The following is a 25,934-nucleotide window of genomic DNA, read 5'->3' as shown; positions in this document are numbered from 1 at the left end:
GGGCAAGGCAGAAAACAACACCAAGGAAACAGTCCCAGACCACACCAAGACAGCACAGCAGCAGTCCCTCAACGAAGAGCGGCGTGCGGTGAACACAACAAATGCCGCGACGCGACGCAAACTTGGCAAAGTGCCTTGCAACTCGGCAATGCTTTTTCTTGCGTAAATAAAACACACTGTAGTACTGAGAACACACGGTATTAATAATAACACACTATATTAATAATAATCCTGGTTCGGGGTTGACTCAGCCCATCGTCCATTCAGGGTCGCTAAAGTAGGCATCACATTGTGGTGGAATGTGGAACTTTGACCATTGGCTCAGGGCTCGAAACAAGAGATGAGCAAGACACCAGCGCTCATTTTGGCCTTTCGCTAAAGTCACGTGACTTTACCGTAAGACCCAAAGAGCATGAACTCATGCAGTCACGAAAGCTTTAAGTCAATGTATTGTGTGTCTCTTTGCTGCACACCATGGCGATGACGACAACTTTCACAACTAAGAAGAAAACAATCATGACGATGACCACAATGAGATCATTAGAAGGACCATGATAACAACGACGACAACGATGATTTGACCACACGGTGCTTCACAACGCTGGTCAGCGTTGGTTGGTGAAGCGCGGACCAGGGCCCGGCTACGATATCACTCGCCAATCGGTGTTAACCGTCACCAGCAGTAAACTCAGGTCACGGGATTGAAAGTGCAGTCCCCTAACCGCTGCGCCGCCACTCCAACAGACTGATGTCCAACTAATAATTACGCCCGTGGCAATTCGGAACCACCTTGGCGCACCTGATGAATTGTCACGTGATCAGCGGGTTGTAAATTCAACTGACAACTCGTTCTTTACATTTTTAACATGGCGATGACATTTTAGTGCCCTCGCGTCTCTGCGGGGGTCACACAAACGATTTGCATAACAACGCGTACAAGTCCGGCGGGCCCTACATTGGGATGTTTGGCCAATTCCTGGTGAAGGTGTGTTTTGCATAAGGGATGAAACCAAGGGTTACGCCACACGCAGATTCTTGAACCCATTTGTTGTACTGCCATCTGCTGGCCATTGCAAGCCCAGGAGGGGGACTGAACTGCATGCGGCAATAAATTGGGGCGCTGCGGTGGCAAGATGCTATCTCCTTCGCCCGGTAAGCAGGGGATCTTGGGTTCGATCCCGGACTCTGACGATGCCTGTTGTATAATTGGGAGTTGATGCGTTCTCTCTTCTTAGTGGTGGTCACGTGGATTTTTCCACGGGTCCTCCGGTTTTGCCCTCCACATTTAGAAACAAGCGCTTAAGATGATTTGGCTGCTACTATGAAATTTCCACTTGTGATGACGAATCGAGCCATTTCGATGAGCTATCATGCGTGGCAGCTAAAAGCTCAGTGGGCTTCTAGTTGGTTGATAAAATGGTTTTGGCTCAGCTTTAGGAGTTTAATTAACACCGGGCAATGATTTTTATTCACGTCGGCGTCAAATTATTTTAAGGCGTCAGGCAACTCGTTAATGCGAGCGAGAGCCGCCCCCGCGCGTCAATTTGGCGTCCACGAAGCACGAGAGGAGGGAAACCGCACTCTACACGCGGGCTCGCAATCTCGGAGGAAAAAAATCGCTTTGACCCGACAACGCAACGGACTCGCCAAAACGCACACAATGACCGTTAACACCCCGTGAAGGTTTCTAATTTTCGCAAACAGGAAGCCATTGCCGGATAATTACTAAACAATTTGCGAGAGCAAGGCAGCCGTGCCAGCAGCAGCTTGGGGCGTTTCTCCCACCGTCTCTGGGATTCCTAAAAAAAGTTGCCTTTGTTTGGTTGGTTTAACGTTCTAGGCATTTCCCCCATTTAATGATACGAATCTTAAAACGCGTCTTTGAATTAATACGAGGTAAATAGATGAACGGGAATGGGGTCTGTCCATTCCCTGAAACGAATTAAAATTAATCTTCTCTTCCGCTGCCCTCCTAGTCTGGAACTCCGCTTTTCCACATCCATCTGTGCTGTCAACTCTCTGCTGCTCCCTGTTCAAGTCCAGACTCAGGAACCCTTCCTGTTTTTCACACCCGTGTCTGATCGACTGCTTCCCCATATAAAAACACACGGCTGCTGTCCAATGCCTTGAGATGTCACATTTAGGCGCCACGTCAACCCACATTGTTGTCATTGCTGTTGTTGCCGTCGCGTGCGCGTGTTGCATCGTACCCGTCGGGCAGGCTCACGGGCATCGTTAGCCGATCCAGCAGCGAGCGCCCCAGCTCCTCCGCTTCCCGCTCGCGGTCGTGACTCCCGTTCCCCGTGGCGGACGCGTCCTCCCTCAGCACCTGCGCGCGGAAAGATAACGGAGAAATGAACGGCGCAGGCGGACACAGGCAGACAGACCGACCGACTGAGAGGGTGGACAAACAGACAAATGAACAGGCAGGCAGACAGCCAGGAAGGCAGAGAGGTAGGCAATCAGGAAGAGGGGTGGGGCAAGCAGGCAGGCACAGACAGAAAGACTGACAGACTGAAAAATGTATTGATGGACAAGCAAAAAAACTAACTGAACAAGAGACAACCGGCATAGACCAACAGAAAGACAAACAAATAAGACACACACGGGTTTTTACTCAAACAATAGAAGTCGTGGGTAACAGCACCAGATACTTCACCATCTCATTAGAAACCCTGACTTGATCGTTATTTACAAAAGCATCTGCATTTCACCTACGTTTTCTACGCAGTGGTTCTGGACAGAAGGAAACCCAGCGCTGCGTTCCATTTTGCGTTACCCGGGGGTGCGATGCAGGGGCACAGCTACTACTACGGGTGCCGCGGGTGTCCAGACATCCCACCGCGCGTCTGTAGTCTTAACCGATAATCACCGGAGGATCTCTCGCTGGTCATCGTTGGCGTCACGTCCACACCCCTAGGCTGCGAAGGGCGCCACGGTCGTGGAGGGGAGTAGAGTGAGATTAGAGAGAAGCCGTGCATGGAGGGGAGTCAGAATCTTTAATTCATTCGAATCTTTATTTGTCCTCCAGTCATCCGATGAGCTACTAAGCTCTTTTTCACCGACGCCCAGCATGTCCAGGGTGGGGGGAGGGGTGGGTGGGGGGAGGGGTGGGAGGGGGGCGTGGGACGGAACCTTCTCCGCGGCGGCGTGGAAAGCCTGCGCCATGGCGAGCCGGCATCCCCGCTCATCGGACGTGGCAGAGAACTGCTTCCAGGCGCGCGTGAGCCGCGGCAGCACCTCGCCGCTCGCTTTCCCCGCGTAGCGGAGAGACTTGCGCATCAGCACCGACGCCTGCAGCAGCTCCCGCCCGTACTCGTACGTGCTCTGCACACACGCACGCGGGCAGGCGCACGCACGCACGCAGGCCAATCGCGCACACGCAAACGATAAAGAGGGAAGCACGTATGTATGTAGAACTTCTTTCGCACCACGCGATGGTGCGTGATGCTGTTGGCATGAATGACGCTATAGAAAACAACGAAAGCATTCTTATTGTTATTATCGGCGAGCGAGTGGACTGACTGACGGACGGACGAACGGCGTGGGGTCTCGCACCTGGGCTACGTCGTGGCACTTCTTGTGTTTCTCCAGCAGCGCCTCCACCTCGCGCGAGTCATCCCCGAGCTGCGTGTGCGTCTTGAGCATCGCGTCCTGCAGCTCCCCGAGCCAGTCCACCGCCTGCGCGCAGTCGACCAATCAACTGTGCTATCAGAGTATTTTTTTTTTATTTCACCCCCCCACCCACCCAGACAAAACGCGAGCCGGGTACAAAACGCCGACCGACATCGGAAGGGGAACAGAAACTCCGCGAAAATTTGAATTCGGCACGACGGGACCGTATGTAGGAGGAGTGGGGGGGGGGGAGTTTTACTCGCTGCCCCAACCCAGTGGGGACAACACGTTGGGGGGTGATGTACTGAGGGCCAAGGGAGGGGGGGGGGAGAAGGGGAAGAGAGAGGTAAAGGAGTGCGTGATTTGAGCTTTAAATCCAGATGCAGTGTTCGGGACCGAGTTCCACCGATTTTCTGTACAGGTGGTCAAGCCAGACAACCGCACCAGGAGCAGCCGAGTGTATCGCTGCGATGTCTCCTTTGTATTTGAGGACTGGGCATTGCGTTGGAAGGAGTGCATCACTCTGTGGATGTGTGTGCGCGCGGGAAAACTGTTGTGGAACACGGTGTGTCAAGGAAAGAATTTGAACTATCTTTTACAGACCAGGAGAGAATTTGAACGTTTCTTTTACAGACCTCTTTATCCACACGCACGAGGGGCACGCCTTGTGTATGCCCTCCAAGGACAGACACGACCTCTCCCGATCAATGATTAACGTGACCTTTATATCCTTTACCCAGAAGGAGCGCTTTCCTACAAACGCTGCACTTTCCTACAAACTCTGCGAGGAGACTGCTTATCACATGACAGTCCCACCGATATTTTTTAATTGTTAGGAGGAATTTAGGCAACTTAAGGAAAGAAAATTAATGATTTTTTTTTTTACACAGACATTGATGACTGGCCTGAGACCATCAACCCAGTCAGCCTCCTCAAGGCGAAAACCATAAACCCTCAAGAATGGCTGCTCAGCAGAGAGTGAGTAATTTGTCTTCAGGCTACACAATGAGGGGTTCAAGATAATATAATGGCCCTGAGGGTTGACAAGAGGGCTTTAGACCTGAATGATGGCCTGAAGGATCAGCAGGGAGGGGAATTAATGGAGAATCATGGCTTTTAGAGCTGAATAGAGTTAATGATGACGAGCACGAGTTCTCAGGCAGCACGTGAACAGATCGAGTGGTCCAATAATTCATCCTCACCTGGGAGGCGTCGTCCTCGCACTTGAGCACCTGGATGATCTGCAGGAGCTTCAGCTTCCTCACGTCCACCATGTCCTCACACCTGCCAGGACGCGGGTAACACGGCAGAACGGGTCGGGGGGGGGGGGCTTGAATTGACACGTAGATCAAATCGGCTGTGCGCTTGCTTAGATATTATCGAGTCTCTCTTTTGCATGAGTGGTGCAGCCGCCTTCAGATATCAAACACCTTTCCGTGTCTATCGGACCCCAAGTCGCAGAGTATTGGTTCCAACTTCTCACCTCGTGCCTCGGTACAATGGCCTGAGAAGGTGCTCGCTGACAGAAAGGGGCCCGAGAGTTTATACAAAGCATGTGTCTTTGTGCGTGCATGTGCCAACGTATTCGATTAATGCGTCGGCACGTGTGTGCCTACGTGTGTAAACGAAGAATCGTTGTCTTCGTACGTCACGAGATGCAGTTGGAGAACCGCGCTATAATCTTGGCTACCCGGGTTTGCGTGCATAGATTCGGGCGAGTCGTGCATGCGTGGTGTGCGTTAAATGTGCACGCAGGTGGGTCCGCTCATGGCCAACGCCAGTCACGATTATCTGAACCGGTCTTGGGCCTCCTTTAGGTCGACTCAGCCTCAAGTGAGTACCTGGAGCGGTGTGTAAACATCACCACTGGGGAGACTAAGTCGGTCGGGCGTGGTACTGGCCAACCACCCCCTCATGTCCCATTTCGGCCTTCATCGGTATTGCTCGATAACAGCACTTACCCCAACAATCTGTGAAAGGCTATGCAGTGGATCTTTATATCTGTCTAGGCGGGTGCGTTGCATGTGCGCGTTTTACGTGTGCCGCATGTTCTAAGTGCATGCAATGTGCACGTGCTACGTGCATGCGAGTGTACTCTATCAGCCCCACGTGTGTGTATCTGCATGCCTGCGTGGGTACTGCGCGTGAGTGCGTGTGAGTGAGTGCGTGTGAGTGAGTGCGTGCGAGTGCGTGCAATGCCTCTTCTTGCGCAGCAGCATGTCGTCCATGAGTGCGCGCACGTGGGTGCCGGTGTCGGCCTCGCCGCCGTCACCGGAGCCGGGCTCCCCGCGCCACGTGGCCTGCGGCGGGGGGCTGCCCAGCAGCTCCAACAGGGCCTGGCTCTTCTCCTGCAGCCCCTGTGACACGGCCTCTGCATGTGCACCCACAAAGACAAAGACAAAGAACCCCCGCATAGCCTATTTCAAGTCTGTTGGGGCAAGTGCTGTTAGCGAGCACCTACGAAGGCCTGCACGGCACACGGGGGCGTGGGTGGCGGGCACCATGCCCGGCCGCCTTCGTCTCCCTAGTGGCGATGTTTACGCATTGCACCAGGTACTCATTTGAGGCAGACTGGTTCAGATCGTCATCACTGGTTCAGATAATTGTCAGCTTGGGTCGCTTGGGTTCGTAGCACAGCACGCGCATCGCTGCGCCGCTACTCCCCACAACAGGCGCAAGTGCTGTTAGCGAGCAGCTATTAAGGCGTGTATAGGACAGAAGCGAGTGCTGTGGGCAGCATCACTTTTGGCAACTGAACCTTATGGCGGTACCCCCGGGTACCATAGTACCCCGGCTCTCGCATAATGTCCGCGATGGAGTCACTTTTAGTCTGTCGATGGTCGGCGATGCGGCAATCGACTCATCTCGACGAGCTGTACAAGATGCACCGCCACGGTGCGTACCCGAGCGTTCAGGGTTTCAGCGCAATCGTCCTCGCTGCGTTTCGACATTGCGGAGTAGCGCCAATTTCGGATTGATTGGTACCCCAGTCGCGGAGTTAAGTATACCCCTGGAAAAAATAGTGTACCAGAAATAAAATATTTAATTGCCTCGGTTATTTGTATTATTTGGTACCCCGGGGTACCGCCATAAGGATCAACTGTTAAAAGCCTGCGACAAATGAACCAAAATAACTTGATGGTCTTGTCAAGGAGCATAAACCATCACGCAAACTCCATTCATCCTTGAGGCGGCTTTTGGCTAACCATCTAACAAAGACGGACACCGCATTGGGCCCTTTCAGACGCGCTTCTGCGGCCGTCTGGAACGCTCTTCCTTCCAATATTGGGAAGCCACTGGAGATATTCACTTTTAAATCATCTCGATTGAAAACTAATTTCTTTAGAACTGCTTTTTGTCTTTAGTTTATTATCCTTCCCAATCATCTCCGATTCGCGCGGTCGGCTACATATGGATGCGAAAGAAGTTCCAAATACATACATAGCGATGTCCAGTCGTGCATAGGAGCGTGCGCGTCTACGCATTCATACCCACGGTCTGCAGCTTCTCCTCCAGCACGCGCAGGCTCTGCTGCGCCGTGGTGCCGTCAACGAGCAGAACGTCCGTGCACAGAACTCCCAGCAGCCCGTCCAGATTGTGCGACAGCTGCCAAGGGCAAGTTGAGTCAGTGGGGGACACCAGCAGCAGCAATACAATTCACGCTCAGCCCAAACAACGTTCCACCTCCACGTCACCTCTCAGCTCCGCAGAGGTGCGGGTGAAAATGCATTCTGCCACCCCCCCACCCAACACCTTTCCAAGGTGATGTGCCACTAAAACGCAATCGAGGTGTTTGTGATGCGCGTTTCCACTGCTTGTGAATTACCTGTCTCTTTTCTACGAAACGTGTTTAATCTGCGCACTTGCCTGCCCTGTCGTCTGACCCCCATCCCCCACCCCCCAACTGAACCTCATAAACAACAAAACAAAACCCCAATAAACGGTCTCCGTCTTCTGCGGTCCCCCTGATGTGCGTATTGATTCGATTTTTCACAGCGTTTTGAGATTTGGCTCAACGTACACATTCTTTAAGATTACAACTGTCAATGTGTTACATGTGTGAATGAGCGATTTGGCGAGCGAGAAAATTGGCGTGCGAGTGAGCGAGCGAACTGACAAACGAGCGAATTGGCGAGCGAATTGACGAGCGAGCGAGCAAATTCACGAGCGAGCGAGCGCGGGAAGGGGCTCACGTCATGCGAGAGCCTGTGGAAGTCCGCCGCGGCCTGCAGCAGGCTCTGCCGGTACTCGAGCTGCATGGCGTGCCGGTAGCACACGTCGTTGAGCCGCTGCTGCAGCGCCTGCAGCTCCTCCGAGCTGCCCTCGGAGCCGCCGACCCCCCCCTCGTCCTCCTCCCCCTCCGCCGTCTCGGCCGCCGACAGCAGCGCCGAGATCTGCTGGCCCAGGTCCACGTAGACGGCGAACCACTCCTGCGGTTGGGCGCGCGACGCGCACGAAAGCGGGAGCGGGGGGGGGCGAATGACGCGCGCAATCAGTAACGGCCGTTCAGTGCAACTTTCTTATCTCATCGAGATTAATACAGCGCCTTTTCCGAAGTGCTTTACAGCAATTGAAAAATTGTAGGCAAGATGATATTGGTTCGAGATGAAGAATTGGGTTGTTAAAAGTGGCAGTGTAAGTTTTAGTGGCAGGTAGAACAGGAGGGAGTCGTTAAAGGGGGGGGGGTTCGGATCGGCCTGGTCATAGCTCGGGGTGGGGTGGGGGGGGGAGCGATTTAAATCTCGGGGACGGAAAAGTAATGAGGCATCGCATTGGGGTGCCACGGTGGTGAGATGTTAACGACCTCGCCTGATATGCAGGTCGTGGATTCGACCCCGACACCTGTATTTTTGGAGTTCGCATGTCTCTCTCTGTGTGTGTATGTCTGCTATACATCTCCACACGATAACCGACTGTCATTCTCACAAATCTTTATCTCTCGTTCACAGCTCTCTATTAGCTCTCGTGTTTATATCCCCTTCATTTTCTCCGACCTGGCTCGGGGTGAACTGATGAAGCCTGGCATAATAAGAGTGACGGATTTTTGTCCAGCCAATGAAAACAGTTTGTGAAAGAGCATTTTTGATAAACAATGGTCTGAACAGCCCCTAGGGATGTAATGATGCATTGATTCTTTAATTTAAATCGATTTATCCATTCGTGTTGCATGCATCGATGCATTTAACGTGAGAATTTTAGCATTAATTTTTTTCAGCTAAAAAAAGTTTATTGGATCCATTAACCTCCCCCCCCATACTTCGACAATTCACTGAATTGGTTAGCACTACGCCTGGCCACCTTTGTCTTCCCATTGCTGATGTTAACACACTTTTCTCGGTAATCACTGAAGGCTGAATGGACCAGAATGCTCACCGTTTCAGGACAGCATCTTAGATGCAAGTCACATTCAAACGCGACACGAATCCCATTTCATTGTACGAAGGGAACCCCAGGAGAGGTTCAGAATCAACGTCTCAAGGTATGAACAGAAATCAAACCAGAAACCCATCAAACCGCTGCACTAGCTTGGCCCAGTGGTCACTAAAAACCGAGTGCGCTAGACTAGCCTTCGTGCGTATGTCCTCCAGTGGAGGGGCAGTTACCGTGTACAAGTTCTCGATGTCTTCGTGCTTCTGCTGCAGAGCTTGTGTCGCACGCGCCGAGTCTCCGATGCCTCGCTGCTCCTTCAGCATATCAGCCCCTGGGCCTTCAAACCAGTTCACAACCTGCAACGACACCACGGCGGCGAGATGTTAACCACCTCGCCTGGTATACAGGAGGTCGTGGGTTCGATCCCAACCCTGACGCCTGCTGCTGTATATTTGGAGTTTACACGTTCTCACTGTGGTCACGTGGATTTTTCTCCGGATCCTCCGTTGTTTCCCACCACATTTAGAAACATGCGTTTAGAGTATTTTGCGGTGATAAATTTCCACGTGTTAAGCCACTTCATTGAGCTATCATTGGTGGCCAGGTCGCTTCTGAAAAATAGCAATATAGCCCAGTGGGCATTACCTGGTAAATAAAAAAAGTATTTTTTTCTTAGACTCGGCTCACACAACACAACGTAGTCAAACTAAACCCATTTACTCTCGTTACCTTTTTTTTTTACATTTCCTTGTTAACTCTTTCCAACTAACATTGAAAGCTTTTATGCATTTCCGGAGTTGACCCATCCATTCCAATGACCATCTGTCTATCTGACATGGGGGCGGCACTACAAGTCTTGTTATAGTGATGCAATAGGACGAAATTGACCAAAGGGTTGCCCGTAACTTGGAGACCCAAAACAGAGCAAAATTGACTCATGTGAAAATGCATTTCACCCGTCGGTTTCTGTAATGGACATATACTGCGAAGGATAAATGCGTATTGGAAAACAGTACGAAACAATGCATCTCTTAGATGATTTTCCAAGACTATATTCCAACTATGCTATCAGCATTCTGTCATGAGACAAAAAAAAAACCCATTCAGAACTCCCAGACCAGGTCATCAACCCACATACGAAGATCGGCTCGCAGATGCAGATAACACAGAACAACTTTTGATAACTCTTTCAAATCATCTCTTTAACCACATTTCATCCATACGAATGGTTCGTCACCTGGTGGTCAAGCTAAAATGTTCAATTGTCCGAGCTGGAATGTTTGGCAAATTAAGTAAAACTACGGCATTACTGCCTTGTTTTCTCGTGTGCAGTCATTGGCGACCAGGCAGAGATCACCAGCTCTCTACACTTGATAATCACGAGTGTCTGAAACCCAGATTCAAATCCAGGATCACAGCGGTGCCTGCTCAGTGCTCGGACCAGAGTCAACCAGCGACGTGCTCCTATATAATATATACTTAAAGCAACAACTCAACTCTTAACTCTCAGTATATTTAACTGTAAAAGTATGAAAAAAAAAGAATCATAATAATGTGATGGCATGAGCAAACGCATGGGATTTAATATTTTCACACCAGCAAAATATTGAGACATCTGACATTTTTCAAAAGCATTACAGAGAACATCGCTAATTTTTTTTGCCAATGTGCAAGTAATTACGCTCGCTTTGGTTGAGCGGTCTGATGTATTTATACAAGGATGTAGAGCGTTCTCTGCCAGCCAGGCCGCATCACTTCATTTCCTTCCTTCGCGAGAACAAAAAAAAATATTACAACGGGCCGTGCAAAAAAATGGAAACGTTCCACGTTTCATAAATAAACGGCAGCGTGCAACCATGTTATATTTTCTCTTGCGTTCAGCGATCAGCTATCAGCCTACAAGTTATTCATGGCACTATATTGCTGTGAAGTTTTTGGCTAAGAATTCACCGTGAGCAGGCTCACATACGAGTAAGTGGTGAGTGGTGCAGCACCAGACTCAGGCAGGCAGCAGCTAAATCGGCTGATGTCTCTACAGCGCATGCTCAGTATATCAGATGAAATGCTATGACCGGGGCTGACTGAACGAACCTATGTTTACACGGACTTTTGTGAATACTTAATTCCGTGCCGTGCCGTACACGTTGCTCGAACGAACCTGCAAAAGTGCCGGGGTGCACAATGTTGCCTAGATTTCGATTTAAAGCTTTCGTGACTGCAGGGATTCATCTTCTTGGTTCTTTCGGTAAAGTCACGTAGAAGGGAAATAATAAAATAATAATGATAAAACATAATAAAATAATTCTCACGACGTTTCGGCCACAACGCAAGCAGCCGTCCTCAGACGCTGTCGCCTCGACAGACCTGGTTTTCACCTGAGGACGGCTGCTTGCGTTGTGGCCGAAACGTCGTGAGAATTATTTTATTATTTTATTACTTCCCTTCTACGTGACTTTACCGAAAGACCAAAGAAGATGAATGTTGCCTAGCTTCATAATTTTTCAATTATACTTAGGTTGAATGATGTTGCCATGAAGCAGGCCTGGAAAATCTCTCCCTTGCCGAGGGCCGGATAGGAATATAAAACAATACCTTTTGAGGGCCACGCAACATTAGCGCACACACCGTCGCGTTATCCAATAAAATCACAACAATTAGGACTCCCCTTTGAAGGTGACTTAAGACCGCTAAATCTAGAAACACGGTGTTGTTGCCAGACTGAAAATAGTCCCCTCTAGTTGTCGAGCAGTGCAGCTAAACTGGTAGTAGGCCTCAAAGTGGCTGTGGCCGTATGAAACGAAGTTGTTTGCCCGCTTACAGCCCAACAACTTCAGGCTTGTGCTGCCTGCCACACTCTGTAAAGAATCTTTACAAAGTAAAGTGATTTCAAGCAGAACATGTGCCATATTCATCCACAGCGTTTGTTATGGAAAGTGGACAGCAAGCTAATTGTGCCACGCGTGAGTTTTAAACGAAGATAAACTAAGCGCTGGCGAGGACTTGCATCGTCAAGCGGGGTTTTTCACCGATTGATTACAAAGAGGCGGACACTGTGATCTAAGGGTAAACACATGTCGCACACTGCGGAATTTAGACGACCTCAAAGGAAAAAAAAAACCCGCTCGCAAAGACGTCAAGCTGGTCGGTAATCAAAACAAGAGGCGGGACGCATGGCTTCTGGGGAAGTCCATTTAAAGTGTAGAGCCAACGCAGCCACAGCTGGTTTGATTAAAATATAAAAATGACGAAATAGTAAATTTTCTGCTGGTTACAATAATAAAATGTTTTTTTTTTACACCAAAACAAACTTATCTCTGTATTAAATTACTCGAAGAAAGGTCATACGTTATATTATTTTACATGTATTAAACGTAATTAGATAACAGTGGTATAGCGAGCCGTCACGGACTTTTAATTAACGGAAATAATGTGGATTAATGAGGCTGGGATGGAGCTCAGTTGCAAGAGCTGGAGGGCTCTCGTTCATAAGATCACGAATTAAACTCCCCTCCCCCCCTCTAAGATAACATTATCATGCTGAATGTCACTCTGGGGGGGTTGATAACGAGATTGGGACCTGTTCAGTCTGGGTTTGGCGTCTGCGATTAGGTGTCAGCAATTGTTTTGTTGCGAGATCGTGTGGCACTGTGTTGAGATTTTTAAACAGTGCGCAGTTTTAAAGGACATCCCCACCTCGGTGATCTTCTGCCGTAGGTCGTCCAGACGAATCAGCTGACTCTGCTGCCGGCACATCTCACGGCACTTCTCGTGCTGCGAGTGCACAGCATCGAGCAGCTCCAAAACCCTGGCCTGGACCGTCACCTCGCCCTCCACGGGAAACCGGACTAGGTCATCCTCGGCCCGCGGCCCTTGGCTCTGCTGCAGGTCCAGGAGCAGCTGGCGTCCTACACAAGACAAAGATCCCCCGTGTAGCCTTCAACAGACTGCTGGGGCAAGTGCTGTTCGTGAGTAGCACCTATGATGGCCGGCACGGCGCACGAAGGGGTGGGTGGCGAGCACCACGACCAGTCGCCTTTGTCTCCCCAGTAGCGATGTTTACACATCGCACCAGGTACTCCTTTGAGGCGGATTCAATCAAGCTGAGGCCCAGGTCTGGTTCAGATAATCATCAATGGTGTTTGGCTGTGAGCAGAAATCAAACGCAAGTAGCCGGGTTCATATTGTAGCACGCGAACTGCTACACTACCGCTTCCCTTACATACACACGCTCGCACACACACACACAGGTAGTCAGCTTCAGACAATGTGAAATTCTTAACACAGGAAAGGCTCACTTCTTCTTTCGTATAGGCGGGGAGTTGGTCAGCAACAACAGCTGCATGACCTATTTTGTCAAGTTCTTATAACTTTGCTCAATTCAAGAAATGTAGTAACTTTCACCTATTATACCTTCAAAAGCATTGCTTGTCTTCACGTGAATTTATTAATGAAACATAATTTTAAAATTGGTTTTTTACCCTTCTATCTGTCGTAAAAAAACAATTATCATATATTGTACTGGCAAATGAGGTTCCAATGGTGAAACATAATTTATATAAACAAAGTGCTAAACTGCAAACGTAATTCAATGATCGGCACAGTTATGGTTGAAGGAGGGGTAAACAAGTGATACTATGATAGCACGCATACAATACAAGGCAAATGATGCACAGAGTTCTGCATGTTGCAGGAAGGCTACAAGGACATATGATGCAAAGAGTTCCACATTACGAAGGAGGGGTTCAGTCGACCCTTAAATTATCTGACGTAATGGGAGGGAAGGGTGGCCCAGATTAATAAAAAACAGACGTGAACGTAGCTTTCCAAATACATTTGTTGCATGCCTGAAAAACAATAGGGGTTAACATGCAGAATGTTTCACTTGCTGACAGTCGTGCGGTCAAGTGGACAATGCGGCAGTGACCCTCAACGAGCGAGGAGCAGCTTGTAATTAAACCAACGTATGCATGTAAGCACCATTATAATCCGCAAAACTAGATATTCCACCGACCAATAATCGAGAGCCAACCTATATAAAACACAAAGCATGCACGTAAGATCCGCACGCCGTTTACAAACGTCAGAGTTTACAAGTGCAAGAGTCAATGCCGTAGACAGGGCGACGCCACATCTAACTGTCGGCAAAGGGGGAAAACGTGTGGCGTCGAGTTTAGAACACGGGAAAGCGAGTCGGTTGGGTGGCATGGACGGGGAAAGGGGGAGGGAAGTCCATGCGGTCGGGGCAGCAGAGGAAAGGAGAGGCAGCCGCTCCTTTTCCTCCAGCCAGGGTAGAGAGACCCAGTTTAAACAGTCGTATACGGAAGACGTTTAACGCTTCTTCTTGCATCCGGAAGTGCGCTTCCCCGCTGCACAGGAGCTATACCAAAGCGGAGGTGCCGAGCACACAGTTGTAGCTGACAATGATTGTACATTCAGTTAATCTACAGCTGGGTGAAGGCCTAGACGACACCAGTCAATGGGTTGGTGAAAGTGGTATGCATAGACATTGGCGCAGAGCACAATACAATAACTTTTGCTGCACTGCCCTCTGATGACAACGTAGCCCCAAGGTAGCCGAGAGCACCCTGCGTGCCATCACGCAGGGTGGTCGCCCATCCAAGCACTACCCCCACCCACGCTCAATCCTGCATAGCTTCCAAGATGCGACAGAATCGGGTGCATTGCGGAGCGAATTGGCCATAAGCAGCCGACTAGAGGGCAGGTTGCAGACACAGCAGCAGCAGAGAGCCGATTCCAAGAAGCAAAAATGTGTTTGAAACAGCAGTAGCGTGAACCGATTCTGACACTCTGCACACAATGAGAAACTCGCGCAGAAACGTGCGTCATGCCCTGCGTGTCATGTGACATGGCCACAATGCGTGCGTAATGCACACAGCCTCTTGCTTTAGACACCAACTCAAAGAGACTTAAAGCTGTCACTACATTATTTTAGACATAGGCAGGACCGAGATACGACCGCTTGTGGGTTTACTCCTTAAGGATCATGTACTGTATCAGCCATCAAGTTAGCCAGTAATCACACTTCCAGATAACAACAAAAAAGTGGCCCACATTTTGAGGCTCTTTTTTGGAGTTAGATCACTGCCATCTGGAAATGGTGCGATCCACCGATAGCGGTTTTTAAAGCACATTGTCACGTGGCGGTGCAGGAATTTATCAAATGCGATCACGGGAGCAACAGTCCGAGAATTTCAAGCACCCCGAACCCAACCTCAAGCCCTCAAACCGACGCACGGATGCGCTGGGGCCGTCCAAAGTTGTTCCCCCTTTGGAATTCTACATCGATATTATGTCGGCTTAAAGAGATCCGATTTAGAAATCAGGAAGGTCCATGTCATTTTTCTGAGGTTGTCCACACAGCCTGGCCTGGAACTTTCAGGTCCCCAAACTGTTGTAGAGACATCAAAACACACGTAAATCCCATAACGCCTTTAAAATGTCCATATGTGTTGAATGAATGCAAGATTGATATGTGCAGCACTGGAGTGCTTATGGAATAACAGGAAGCTTATGGGAGGAATGAATTTGGTTATTTGGAGAGAAAAAATTACAGTACATTTTTCTGCTGTGCATTTCGAATAAAATGAAACACGTTTTGAACTATTTTCACACTATAATAATAATGCCGGTTTTAGCTCGTGTATATATATATATATTTATTTTGGAACCATGTGTTTTGAATTGTTCAGCTGTCATCAGAAGGCACATTTTAAAAAGGCAAAGATATAGACAAATGGCAGTCGACTTCCGCCACGGCCCGCGAGACAAAAAGTGGCGATTAAAAAAAACACATTTACAAGCTTCCTTCAGCATAAACCAACGATGCCAAATCTTTCAAGGCCACAGTAAGAGATGCCAAGTCTATATGGGTTGCCGTGCTGGGAAGTAACAGTGACCTACAAGTGTCAATTATCATCATCATTCACGCACAGCCCTGCACTTGGGAGGGCAAAGTTTTAATGCGATTTAATGGTGCACTTAAGTTGTGCCCGCAACATTTCAATAATCCAAATGAAATACTGTGGCTTCAGTTGCTGAAAATTGATTGTTTTTACATATCTATTTACAATAGCATTTTATGTTTAACATACACAAAAAATTTACTCATTCTTAATTTACAATGTATTATTGCGTTTGTACGTGTACATTTTCAATGGGTAGTTCAATGTAAGTTATTTGGGGATATGCCAAGCATTCCAGTGCAGAATGCTTCAGACGTTTCAGACTTTGGAAGGCTTTGCCAGATATATCAAGAACAATTCAGAAATACGCACATTTACAAAGATGATGGAAACAAAAAGCTGAGCAGTATGCAAGGAAACATCAAGAGAGGTGAACGTTTTGAATCACACCGGAGGGACAGAAAGAGGAACGCATGGATGAGCGGAATAAAACGCAAGTTAGGGGACATTGTTTTGACCATTTAAATACGGAACTGGGATTTGGAAAAGGGGACAGTCTTGGAAATTATGCGAGAGCCGCGATACTATGGTACCCTGGGGTACCGCCATAAGGTTCATATACACAAATAAAACAAAAATATTTTTACCTTACCAGGTGAAGCCAACTGAGCTATTAGCTTCTTTTTCAGAAGCACTCTGGCCACAAATGATATCTCAACAAAGTGGCTTATCATGTGAAAATGTATAGCAGCAAAATTATCGAATTAATACAGACGCATGTGGGTGATGGCCTGGGCTTGAGACCAACGGAAGCGCGGCCAACAGGGTGACCACACCCGCGAGAGGACATCTACTGTGACAAGGGCACCATGCGATCGGCGTGACCACGTGGGATGGTGACGGCTTGGGGTAGGCCTTGATACAGCAGTGGATAGATATTAGATAGGGACAATGACCACAATGATTAAAATTTTAACCAGACGTAGAAAATCAGAGGACCGTACCATTTTCAGCATAGGCTTCGGGGTCGCCAGACAGCATGTGCTCGTCCGAGGGTCTGCAAAGGACACAAAATGAACCAAAACGTTTCAATCAACAAACACTTTGTACAAGGCAGCAACAGAATGTCATAACGTAAACAAGAACCGCAATTACTGCACGGCATCAAATGCCTGCAGTGCGCTGCTAATAAGGAGATAGAACCACTTCGATGGGAGTCCACTGTGCTTGCGGTTGAATCATCATCATTGTACGTGTCCCTCCATGGTAATTAAAGCAAGTACCACTATGGTGAGGTTGCACCAAGAATGAGAAACCGGAAACAGCCATGTTGTTAAGTAACGGCCCGTTTCTACTGCATTCAAATGTAAGTACGGCGTTTTGTCAATCCACTGCTGGATGAGGACCACCCACTTCGTGCGGGTCGTGGAAGTTATTTTACAGTACTTCACTACGTCGCCCCGCTGACTATGACAACCATTTGTGCAAGGTGGTCACCCATCCAAGCACTATGCAGGCTCTACCCCTGCTTTGCTTCGGAGACCTGGCGAGACCTGGCGCATTCCGGGTGATTTGATTGAAGGTTGCTTTCTGAGAGAGAAGCACTGCACCTTTTCGTGGCAAGGGCCATTCTCTGCTCAAAAAAGATTACTCATTTCATAAACCTTGCAGGGATGAAGGACTGCGCTCACTGCAATTCCATTTGGGAGTTGAGAAATCGAATCAGGGTGCCACCTGGCTGGGTTAGCTTTCAAATGTGCTTCTGCGGCCGTCTGGAATGCTCTTCCTGCCGATATTAGGAGCCACTTGAGCTATGCACTTTTAAATCTAGATTGAAAACTCATTTCTTTAGAACTGCTTGTTGTGTTTAGTTTGTTGTCCTTCCCCCGCACCTCCGATCAGCAGTTGGCTACCGTACGGTGCTAAAAAAGTTAAACGTACATAAATATGTACATACTTCTCACAACTGACTGGCTCAGGATCAGCAACGGAGATGACCACCATCAATGGGGAGAAATATAAATTTTCAAACCGCTAATCAGCCATCGGTACAAAACAAGCCCGTGAAGCGCCACCATTTGCTGATGCTTACAGATTTCCACTCTGCTGGTTTGACGTTTTCGTTCCGTTCATCACTCGCGCCATCTCGCTGAGCAGCGTCAAGGAGTCTCTCTCAAACTTCTCAAACGCCTACAGGGGGGGGCGAGCAACGAGACAACGCACGGGAGAAAAGGGTGAGAGATCATCTCGAGCACGTGTGCAGCCCCATTGTCAATCCACTGTTCGACGAGGACCTCCCGGTGCAGTGTGGGTCATGGTGGCGAGACGTGGTGTACTCGTGTTTTACAAAAATTGACACTGGGGAGGGCCCAGGCCAATTCCCATTCCTGTTGAGCATCGTGGTCAGGATTTCAACCTGGATCATCTGCATTGTAGAAGTGCATTTATCACTATGGGATATCTTACCACATACTGTCAGGCATTTTTCCTCTATAGGCTGCCACTCGGTTATGAGTCTCGACCACTGGTGAGTAAGAGAAAACATCTCGCCACCATGGTGAGCTAACTACCTTGCCTGGTATACAAGAGGTCGTGGGTTTGATCCCAGCCCTGATGCCTATCTAGAGTTTGGATATTCTCCCCGTGGTCGCATGGATTTTTTCCAGGTCCACTGGTTTTTCCCTTCACATTTAGAATCAACATCACGCGTTACGAGTATTTAGCTGCAATACATTTCCACAAGAAAGGCCACTTCGTTGGGCTATCATTTGTGGCCAGGTGGCCTCTGGGCCTTACCTGCTAAAATAAAAAAAATTGTTCAGTTTATTTTACCTGCCTATAATTCACAACGCCAGTCAGTGCATGAATTGTTGAAGGCTGGGAGCATAGACGTGGGATCATATAAATACAGTCCGAATATTGCTCCACTGCCCTTTGCTGCATCACATATAGTCCCACAGTCTATCCAGGTTTAAAGCCTGCTTAGCTTCTATGATCTGATGAGATCAGGCACAATCTCTTGCTTTGGTCATAGGCGGAGATATACTCAAAGTAGGTGACAATGAAACAAGTTTTAGGTCTCCAAATAAGAGCAAAATGTGTTTTCAAACACTACACACAGTGGTCAAGCGGCACACGTTACCACCAAATGACCTCCACCTCCCCACCCCCCCATGGGCCCCCGAGGATCACGTGACCACGACTTCACCCTGCACGCGTCACGTCGTCGCGCAAACTCGATACGTGCGTCGATATTATTCCGCGTTATCATTACGCAGCGAATGTAAACGTCACACACGATTCACAATTCACGTGGGAAACACCCAGTATTTGCAGTCCCCTACTTACGAACACAATTTGTTCACGAGACCTGTTCGTAAGTCGAACCGTTCGTAAGCCAGAACACAGCAATCTACCGCATTTAAATACCCACGCACACACAAGCACTCACTCCCAGCACGAGGCAGACTCGTTTATATCTCGCGAAGCATCGCTCAGCCGAACAAAATAGTGCCGCGGTTCGATGTGCAAGCAAGAGTTTGCGTTTTAAGTCAATGTTAAAAAAAAACGAATATATATAGGATGGAAGCTGATTCGTAAATGCTTGTGTTCGTAACCGCAGGTGGTCGTAATTTGAGGATTGCTTGTATGCGGCTTTTATATAGAGGGCTCTTTTATATGCATGCATCGTTACATTATTTTCACAGATAAGCAATGGACAGAGTGTTGATTTGGAAGGGGAGTGCATTTGAGGCGTGACGCACCATGCGCTTAGAAACCCAGTCCACGTGATTGTGCTTCAACGTTCCTCCAAACTCCTCCGTCAGCTGACATGGCTCTATGTAGCGCGTCAGTTTGTTAGCGGACACCAGGATGACCTAAAACGCAAACAACAACAATCGGTTATTTACACAGGGAAGCCTCAACTGGACCTCAAGACAATTTTTTCTTATATATATAAATATGCGACCTGAGAAAGTTGAACCGATTCTTTACTTGAGCGTGCTCTTGATTGCAGGAGAAAACCAAAACTCCCAAGGAATGTATCAGCATTCCATTACATGAGGGGATGTATACATGTCAATCCACTGCTGGATGAGGGTCTTCCAACACTGTGTGGGCTATTTGACCGTACTGCCTGACGCTGGAGCACAGTTAAGGTACAGCGATGGGTTTTTGTTGCCTTGCCATGGCACATCAGGGAATAACCTACAACAACCGGCTTGTTGTATTACCAACTCTTGGGCAACTCACAGCCCAGTAGGTGGGTGTTGCGATGGTGTTCATTTCCTGTTTACAGCAGCAACTGAAAATTCCACATTCCCATGGAGGGGGGTAGGTCTAGCCATAGAAAAACCATATTGTTGACTTCCCCTAAGCAGCACTTTGTTATGTTGACCTCGGAGAGATGATGAGCCAAACTGAATCCGTTCCAGGACTTGAAATCGCAACATGATGACGTGTACGTCGTCGGTTTTTCTTCCGATTGCGTTCCGATGACGATTCCGATAACGTACGTACCACATAGGTGTACGGCATCGGAACAGAATCGGAAGAAAAATGGTCATGCGGAAGGGCGTGTGACACACTTTGGTGCCAGCTGTCATAGAGTGCGGTCGTATACTACAGTTCTCTGCGGTGAGCACAATGTCTTTAAAACAGTGGCGCAACGCCTCTCCAAATAAAATTTACGCTAAATGCTTGCGCATTCCAAGATTCGGCGGTGAACGGGACCTGCCCTGCAACTCACAAACATCTCAGAAAGGGTCAATTGACAAAGGACCGTAATTCTTTTCAACATTCCTACTGAAACATGCCTCAAAGCCAAGCCTGTTTTTCTCCTTCCAGAAGCAGAAGTGCGTGAACTTCTTGTCCCAGAAGTCGTCGGGCTTCACGACGCACACGAGGGACACTTCCGCCGGGATGACGTTCTGCAACGCGAGAAATAAAAACCACGCGTAATTGTATACGTGCGTATAGATCAGTGACGATGCAATATCCGGTGATCGCATTGCTTCCTGAAAACCAGTGTTCTTCGTTGCAAGGCCCGCGGGCCACTGGCGGCCCCTGGTGGCCTTTAGTGCGGCCCCTGACAATACACAAATGTGAAAACACCCCACACCATGCTGTCAAACCCAAATGTGTGGCGGTGTAGTCCAGGATTGCTCCTGGGAACCAGTTTCATTATACGCACTTACAATACTTTCAAATACCCTGAAACATGCATGACTCTGGGCTACAGGAGTGGTTTTTGGATACTGTGCACCTTGTTTAAATTTAGTTTCAATCAAGTACCGCCCCCCCCCCCTTGTCAGACCCAACATGGTTCTGAGAAATAAATAAATGAATAATGAACATCAATATTTGAACCAATTTCCCCTTTCGTGAAGTATCCTAACTAGATAGCAACTGCAAGCGAATAAAGAAAATACAAAATATTCAACGGACGCTTTGCATGCTGGTTACTTTTGCAAAGCACATTGTTCATGATGAGTGGGTTTAATAAGAAATTTTAGATCGTTCTACATCACCATGCGGATTAAATTTTTACCCTAGTTATTTGATAACCGGCAGATTCGTACATGATTATTCACCAATAACTCTCATGTATGATATAATTTAACACATTTGAAAATCAACCCACGTACCCCCTGGGACACTGCCACGCATCCCCAAGGGTCCGCATGCCCCCCCACCGCCCCCGGTTGAGAACCACTGGTCTACGAGATACAGGAGGTGCTAGAATGGGAAAGGTAAAAAAAAAGTCACCTGTAACGTCAGCACCACCGTCTTCACCAGATTCCACGCAGCCTTCCGCCCATCGACAATCACGGTGAAGCCACGGGACTTGCACTTCTCACTGCAATGCCGAACAGTCCTCCAAATTATTATCAGCATTCATGTATGTAGGTGAACTTCTTTCACACCGTGCGTAGCCAACCGTGTTAATCGGAGGTGTGGGGGAAAGACAACAAACTAAATACAAAAAGCAGTTTTAAAGAAATGAGTTTTCAATTCAGAATGCGCTTAAAATTTTCAATTCATGATGTAACGGTGTCTTTGATGTCCAATGCACAAAGGATGTCACACTGTGTGTCTGTGTTGTCTCTCTCTGCTTGTGTGTCTGTCTGTGTGTCTCCGTGTCTGTGTTTTGTCTCTCTCTCAAATTTAGTTCTACCTGATGACGGTTGCTTGTGTTGCAATCGAAACGTCGTATTCTATTTATTAATTTATTTTCTTTCTACGTGACTTTACCGAAAGAACCAAAGAGTAATTCCTGCAGTCACGAAAGCTTCAAATCAAGTTTAAGCAACAGTCTGGTAAATTAACGGTGTCAACTAGTGACGTGATAACCACGTAGAGTTGTGGCTCTTGGGAGAATGTTTTTGTTTTAAGAAGCAACTTGGCAACGGGCGTCGCGTGACTTATCGTCACATGGAATGGTTATGATGTCTTCAATGGCAATTAAAATTGCCGGTGCCGCTGCCAAGCGACTTCAGCATAATGCGGAGCACACGCAACGTCACATTGGGGCTGCGGTTGGCATTGTGCTGTTAGGAGTTTTCATACAATGTGCAATGTAATATTAATGAAGCACTTGGTTCACACGGCAAAGTCTCGCCGAGTTTTAGGACCTGCTTGTGGCGGTCTTGCCTAAGGATGTTTGGCACGTTCCATTAATACGACTTGTGGGATGAAATTGGATCACACCATCGAAAACGCACAAACACACAGGGGGCATCACTCAATGCTCTGCGCGGATGAATTCGCTCTACTTGCTGTACTGTCACGTCCTGGCCACCTTGCCAAAAGCCCTGGTGTGAGCAAACGTTTCTGAAAAAAGTTGTACGGGCAGGTGATGAGGTCGGAGGTCATTGTAGCTTAAGGGCAAACGCAAACAAATGACTCTGAGACCATAACCTTTCACCTGTCCAAATGAAAACCTCAAGAGCTGTCAAACCGGCCAAGAAGGATGACACAGAGGGTGATTATGTACACTCGTTTATCATAACAGAACATCATTATAATCAACGAATGATGAGCGACGACACGTTAAGTTTGATTTAATTCACATTACTATCCGTAATATGTTCTGCTACATACATTGCAGGTTACGCCAACACACACTTTTGCTCAACTGGCGAACGGGGCTCATGGTGATGTAAAGTGCGGGTAACACACCTCTGGGCAAAACGTCCTTCAAAACAAGCGGCAGACACTCCGTCTCCGCAGCTTTTACACCACATATGCTCAGTGCATTAATATCAACACACTCGGCTTTGGGGCGGTGTGAAATGCCATCCCACGAGAGATTTTTTTTTCTTCCCCCAATTGTTTTTTCAGGAACTGTAGCGCTAGAGTGCAAACAAAGTTGCTCGCGGGCAAACGGCCAACTGGAGGGTTTGATATCCGAGCTTCACGGTGGCGCCTGGGCTGCTGTATGTCGCTCCTGGGTTTTGGGGGGGTGGGGAGGACAGGGCCGACTTGCCTGGGAATACTGAGGAGGTAGTTAAGCGTCACGTTGATCTCGTCGATGTTGTTCTGATCCGAGTTGAGAGGAATCGTCAGGATGAGGCCGGAGCGGCGATCTTTGCCACCTGCAGGGGACAGAGATGGCGACGGTGTGAGACAGAAAAGGACTTCCGTGTAATTCTGTTACGAGTCCTTAATTTATACTGCTGCTGCCGGACTTCTCACCTGCACCGGTAAATGACAGCGCATCGCACATTTACCTCAAATGCTTCCACTATCTCCCAACCCAAGCGCAGACCACTTTGAAGATCACACTCACCATTATTCAGAAGTTCCACCGACTCAACCTTACCCATCTGTCCCAACCTCTCATCTCACTCTACTCTTCTCCAGCCACTCCACTAACTCTCGCATCTAAACCTCACCCTAGACATGTGTGAAAAAGAGCCTCATAGCTCATTGGATTCCTCCGGTCTAAATAAAGATGATAATTTATTAAATATAATTCTGACTCCGATCCGTGCAAGTGCCTCTCCCATCTCGCTCTACTCCCCTCCATGCACCAATTCTTCCTCTCACCTCGCATCCGACTCTACCCCCCCTTGCTCTCCTACTTCTTTCCTCTTATCCCTTCCCCCTGCCCAAGTCCAGGCTCAAGAGTCTCTGCCCACGCATGGCTGCCACTATAAAATAAATATACGCACTTTCACTTTTCTGGAGAGCATCTTGAGATGTGCACCCCATTTTGCCTAAATAATTCATGTAAAATGAAATGTAAATGATATATTGATCAAAAGGGATCATTTATAATCCACGCCAGAGGTGGTCTAGCTGTTTTAAGATTTTGTGGATAAAATTATTGCATCAAACTGATATACAATATTTATCGTAAAAATGTTCACTGGTTATCCTTTGAAAAAGCCTTTTCCCATCATAGGAATGTGGAATTTTCAACTCTGGCTCAAGGCCTCCAATAGAGATGAGCGGTACTCCACACTAAATTAGCGGTAAATGGACTCGCTGCGTAGTACTGTAACACCTCTGACCAAATCACCCAAAATGTGCCCGACCTCATCATATCTTGGATGGGAGGCATCGCAAAGCCAGGATAGTGCTTGGAAGGGTGTCCCACCATGCACAGCAGCACGTTATATGGTGCAGCACTGTGTGTATGTAGCGCAGCAGAGCACGGTGCAGCCAAATCCATTCACGTTCTGCAAGTCTAACCAACCCAGCACTGACCATCATGGTGAAGTATGGATAAAAATACCCTCATGCCGTCATCTCGAAGTGGATTGACAAAAGGGCCGTATATATGCAATCACAGTGCACAAAAGTGCAGGGCGACTGCATACGTTAGGACCATAATTGGTTCCACCTCTTACAATAGACACCTTGTTTGAAAGGGGCCACTCAATGTGTAAACACAGGTGTGAGTCAGCGACTGCAAATTCAAATTATCCAAAGACAAATGGGTAATGCTGTGGGCAAGCTACAAGTGTGTACGGGGGTTTTTACTAACTCTAGGGGTGGGAAGCACTATTTAAGTTCCTGGTGTTCATCGAGTTATTACTCATGTCACAGATAAAGTTTGTTTGGATTTCCCCCTCCACCAAAGTTTGTTTTAATGGTTTTATTTTTGTTTCGGCCAACAGTGCATTTAAGTGGCTAGACTGTGCCACGCGATATGCCCGACTTGAGTTTTGTGGTTGATGATACATGAACAAGTCATGATTACGGCAACAAAAACTGTGTGAACTTTGTGAAAGCCTTCTTTGGTGGGAATTTTGGGTGGTTTTTTTTCTCTCCAGTGCAAATTGATGTACAAAAAAACATCTACATTGCACACTTAACTGTTGAAAAATACACACGTATGGCGTTTGTCAATCCACTGCGAGACGAGAGACCCGCCTCCCGCCCCTCCCACACTATGCAGGTTATGGAAGTTATTTAACCATACTTCACCGTGCTGGTGAGTGTGAGTTGGTATACCAGAATACACAGCCTAGGTGTGCATCTACAAGAGCTGTTTTTGTGTTTTGTTGTTTCGTTTCCATTTCATGACCTATGACCATATTCACAGTAGCCTTTTTCTTTACGATGCAGAAGAGTGTTTCAACAATGCAATATTGATACGTTTACCATTTCCTGCATATAATAATGCTTTCTAGCAGGGCTATAGCATTTGAACATTGTTGTGAAAACAGATGTGGGTTTCATGGGCCACAGTCTCAACCGCAACTCAAAATTGCATTCTAAAGTTGTGGCGTTCAAACAGTGAAATAATAGACGCGTTATGGAATTCTCAAATGCTGAGAAGCCAGAGGGGTCAGGGGTCAGGTTGTTTGGATGAAACTCAAGTATTCTGGCTTCAGCCTAATTCTCCCTCTGGCTAACCCCCACTCCCAGCTGCTTGGCAATGAACACACAGCACGCCCCCCCCCTGCACCATCCACCCCAAATCACATTCACCTAATCCGATTCCACAATCTGCCCATTTCTAGAATCCATCTCGTCACTGGCTGAAAGCTTAATAGTAACAATGACATTCCT

General features: G+C 48.0%; 1 protein-coding gene across 1 annotated transcript in view; it reads right to left on the bottom strand.

Moving 5' to 3' along the window:
* The window catches only part of SESTD1 (SEC14 and spectrin domain containing 1), a 34,282-nt gene that overhangs the window by 4,835 nt on the left and 3,513 nt on the right, over nucleotides 1-25,934 (bottom strand). Inside the window, exons 3-17 of the mRNA XM_078870909.1 lie at nucleotides 23,398-23,506; nucleotides 21,678-21,768; nucleotides 20,726-20,839; nucleotides 19,673-19,786; nucleotides 18,001-18,098; nucleotides 16,913-16,965; nucleotides 12,679-12,890; nucleotides 9,219-9,341; nucleotides 7,809-8,045; nucleotides 7,107-7,221; nucleotides 5,815-5,986; nucleotides 4,818-4,899; nucleotides 3,559-3,681; nucleotides 3,136-3,327; nucleotides 2,211-2,329 (exon numbers count right to left, since the gene is read on the bottom strand). Coding sequence (XP_078727035.1) covers nucleotides 2,211-2,329; nucleotides 3,136-3,327; nucleotides 3,559-3,681; nucleotides 4,818-4,899; nucleotides 5,815-5,986; nucleotides 7,107-7,221; nucleotides 7,809-8,045; nucleotides 9,219-9,341; nucleotides 12,679-12,890; nucleotides 16,913-16,965; nucleotides 18,001-18,098; nucleotides 19,673-19,786; nucleotides 20,726-20,839; nucleotides 21,678-21,768; nucleotides 23,398-23,506 — 1,954 coding nt within the window. The remainder of the gene's footprint in view (nucleotides 1-2,210; nucleotides 2,330-3,135; nucleotides 3,328-3,558; nucleotides 3,682-4,817; nucleotides 4,900-5,814; nucleotides 5,987-7,106; nucleotides 7,222-7,808; nucleotides 8,046-9,218; nucleotides 9,342-12,678; nucleotides 12,891-16,912; nucleotides 16,966-18,000; nucleotides 18,099-19,672; nucleotides 19,787-20,725; nucleotides 20,840-21,677; nucleotides 21,769-23,397; nucleotides 23,507-25,934) is intronic.

The sequence above is a fragment of the Lampetra fluviatilis genome, chromosome 31 (assembly GCF_964198595.1).
Source record: "Lampetra fluviatilis chromosome 31, kcLamFluv1.1, whole genome shotgun sequence".
Classification (NCBI taxonomy): Eukaryota; Metazoa; Chordata; class Hyperoartia; order Petromyzontiformes; family Petromyzontidae; genus Lampetra; species Lampetra fluviatilis.
The sequence above is the reverse complement of the archived record's forward strand: the minus strand, read 5'-3'. Positions and strand labels throughout refer to the sequence as shown.